The sequence below is a fragment of the Protomyctophum parallelum genome, assembly GCF_964188405.1.
Source record: "Protomyctophum parallelum genome assembly, chromosome: 11".
In the NCBI taxonomy this organism is placed as follows: Eukaryota; Metazoa; Chordata; class Actinopteri; order Myctophiformes; family Myctophidae; genus Protomyctophum; species Protomyctophum parallelum.
Genome location: NC_139707.1, coordinates 33,158,443 through 33,159,609, shown reverse-complemented (window position 1 = coordinate 33,159,609; position 1,167 = coordinate 33,158,443). Strand labels below are relative to the sequence as shown.

Below are 1,167 nucleotides of genomic sequence, written 5' to 3'. Positions count from 1 at the left end.
GAGTGCAGTTCTAGTTTCATCTGTTTTGATTCTCTGTTTCTCAATCCTCACTCAGAAGCACACCAGGGAAGAAAGACACCAGGGTGGTGCTGAAGAGCACAGACGTGGAAGCGATGGGGAGCGAGATGTAACATAAAAGTATCCATATACAGGTAGTTAGTTTGGTCTCCAAAGCAACCATTATCAAAAAGGGGCTTAGCAAAGGGAAGATCAGCTGACGTCAAAGTGATGTCATTGGCTCACTGCCTATTTAAAGCTTTCTATGCCTATAACACTGTAAGCACTGTCTTTAGTAGAACACTATAATATTATTATAGAATAATATTATTTTATTGTATTATCAACTAACAGGGGATGCCTTCCGATAAACCTTTCAAACAGAGGAGGCCGTTGGAACAACGGCGCACAGAGGTCCAGCGGATCCGCGAGCAGCATGCCGATAAGATCCCCGTGATCATCGAGAGATACCCGGGAGAGAAGAGGCTGCCCTCTCTGGACAAGATCAAGTTCCTGGTGCCCGACCACATCAGCATGAGCCAGCTGAGCCACATCGTCAGAAAGCGGCTCCAGCTGGGGCCCCGGCAGGCCTTCTACCTGCTGGTCGACCAGCGCACCCTGGTGGCCATGTCCTCGACCATGGCCGAGGTCTACGAGCAGGGCAAGGACCAAGAGGATGGCTTCCTCTACATGGTCTACGCCTCGCAGGACACCTTCGGCGGCTGCTAGCGGCACTGTTGATGTCGTCATCTAAAACTATATATGACACCTTCGGCTGCTGCTAGTGGTGCCGTTGATGTCGTCGTCTAAAACTATATATGACACCTTCTGCCGCTGTTAGCGGTGTTGATGTCTAAAAACTTTATGAACAACTGTTCAGCTGACCCAGAGTGGTTGTTGCCCTTGATTGTAGATGCAAGCAGCATTTGCTACACTCTTCGTGAGAGACTACATCGCCTTCCATACGAGACAGCGATAGTTGGCCTTACAACCCAGATATCGTGTCAGAGATTTAGACATCCCGGTTAAGTTCTCACCGGACACCACCTAAACCGAGGGAACTAGACTACTGGCTAGTATTTTATAACTAAATACCTTTTTTACAGACGAAAACAAAATAAAAATGTTATAATAATTAAATAAAATGTTTCGTTGGTTGGTTGGCAATGG

At 47.1% G+C, this 1,167-nt stretch overlaps 1 protein-coding gene across 1 annotated transcript; it reads left to right on the top strand.

Moving 5' to 3' along the window:
• Window positions 1-354: 354 nt before the first annotated feature.
• LOC310867100 (microtubule-associated protein 1 light chain 3 alpha-like) lies at window positions 355-726 on the top strand (the record flags this gene model as incomplete). The annotated part of the gene is made up of 1 exon (XM_083776899.1): window positions 355-726. The coding sequence occupies one exon, from the start codon at window positions 355-357 to the stop codon at window positions 724-726; it is 372 nt and encodes a 123-aa protein (XP_083633025.1).
• Between the last annotated feature and the right edge of the window lie 441 nt (window positions 727-1,167).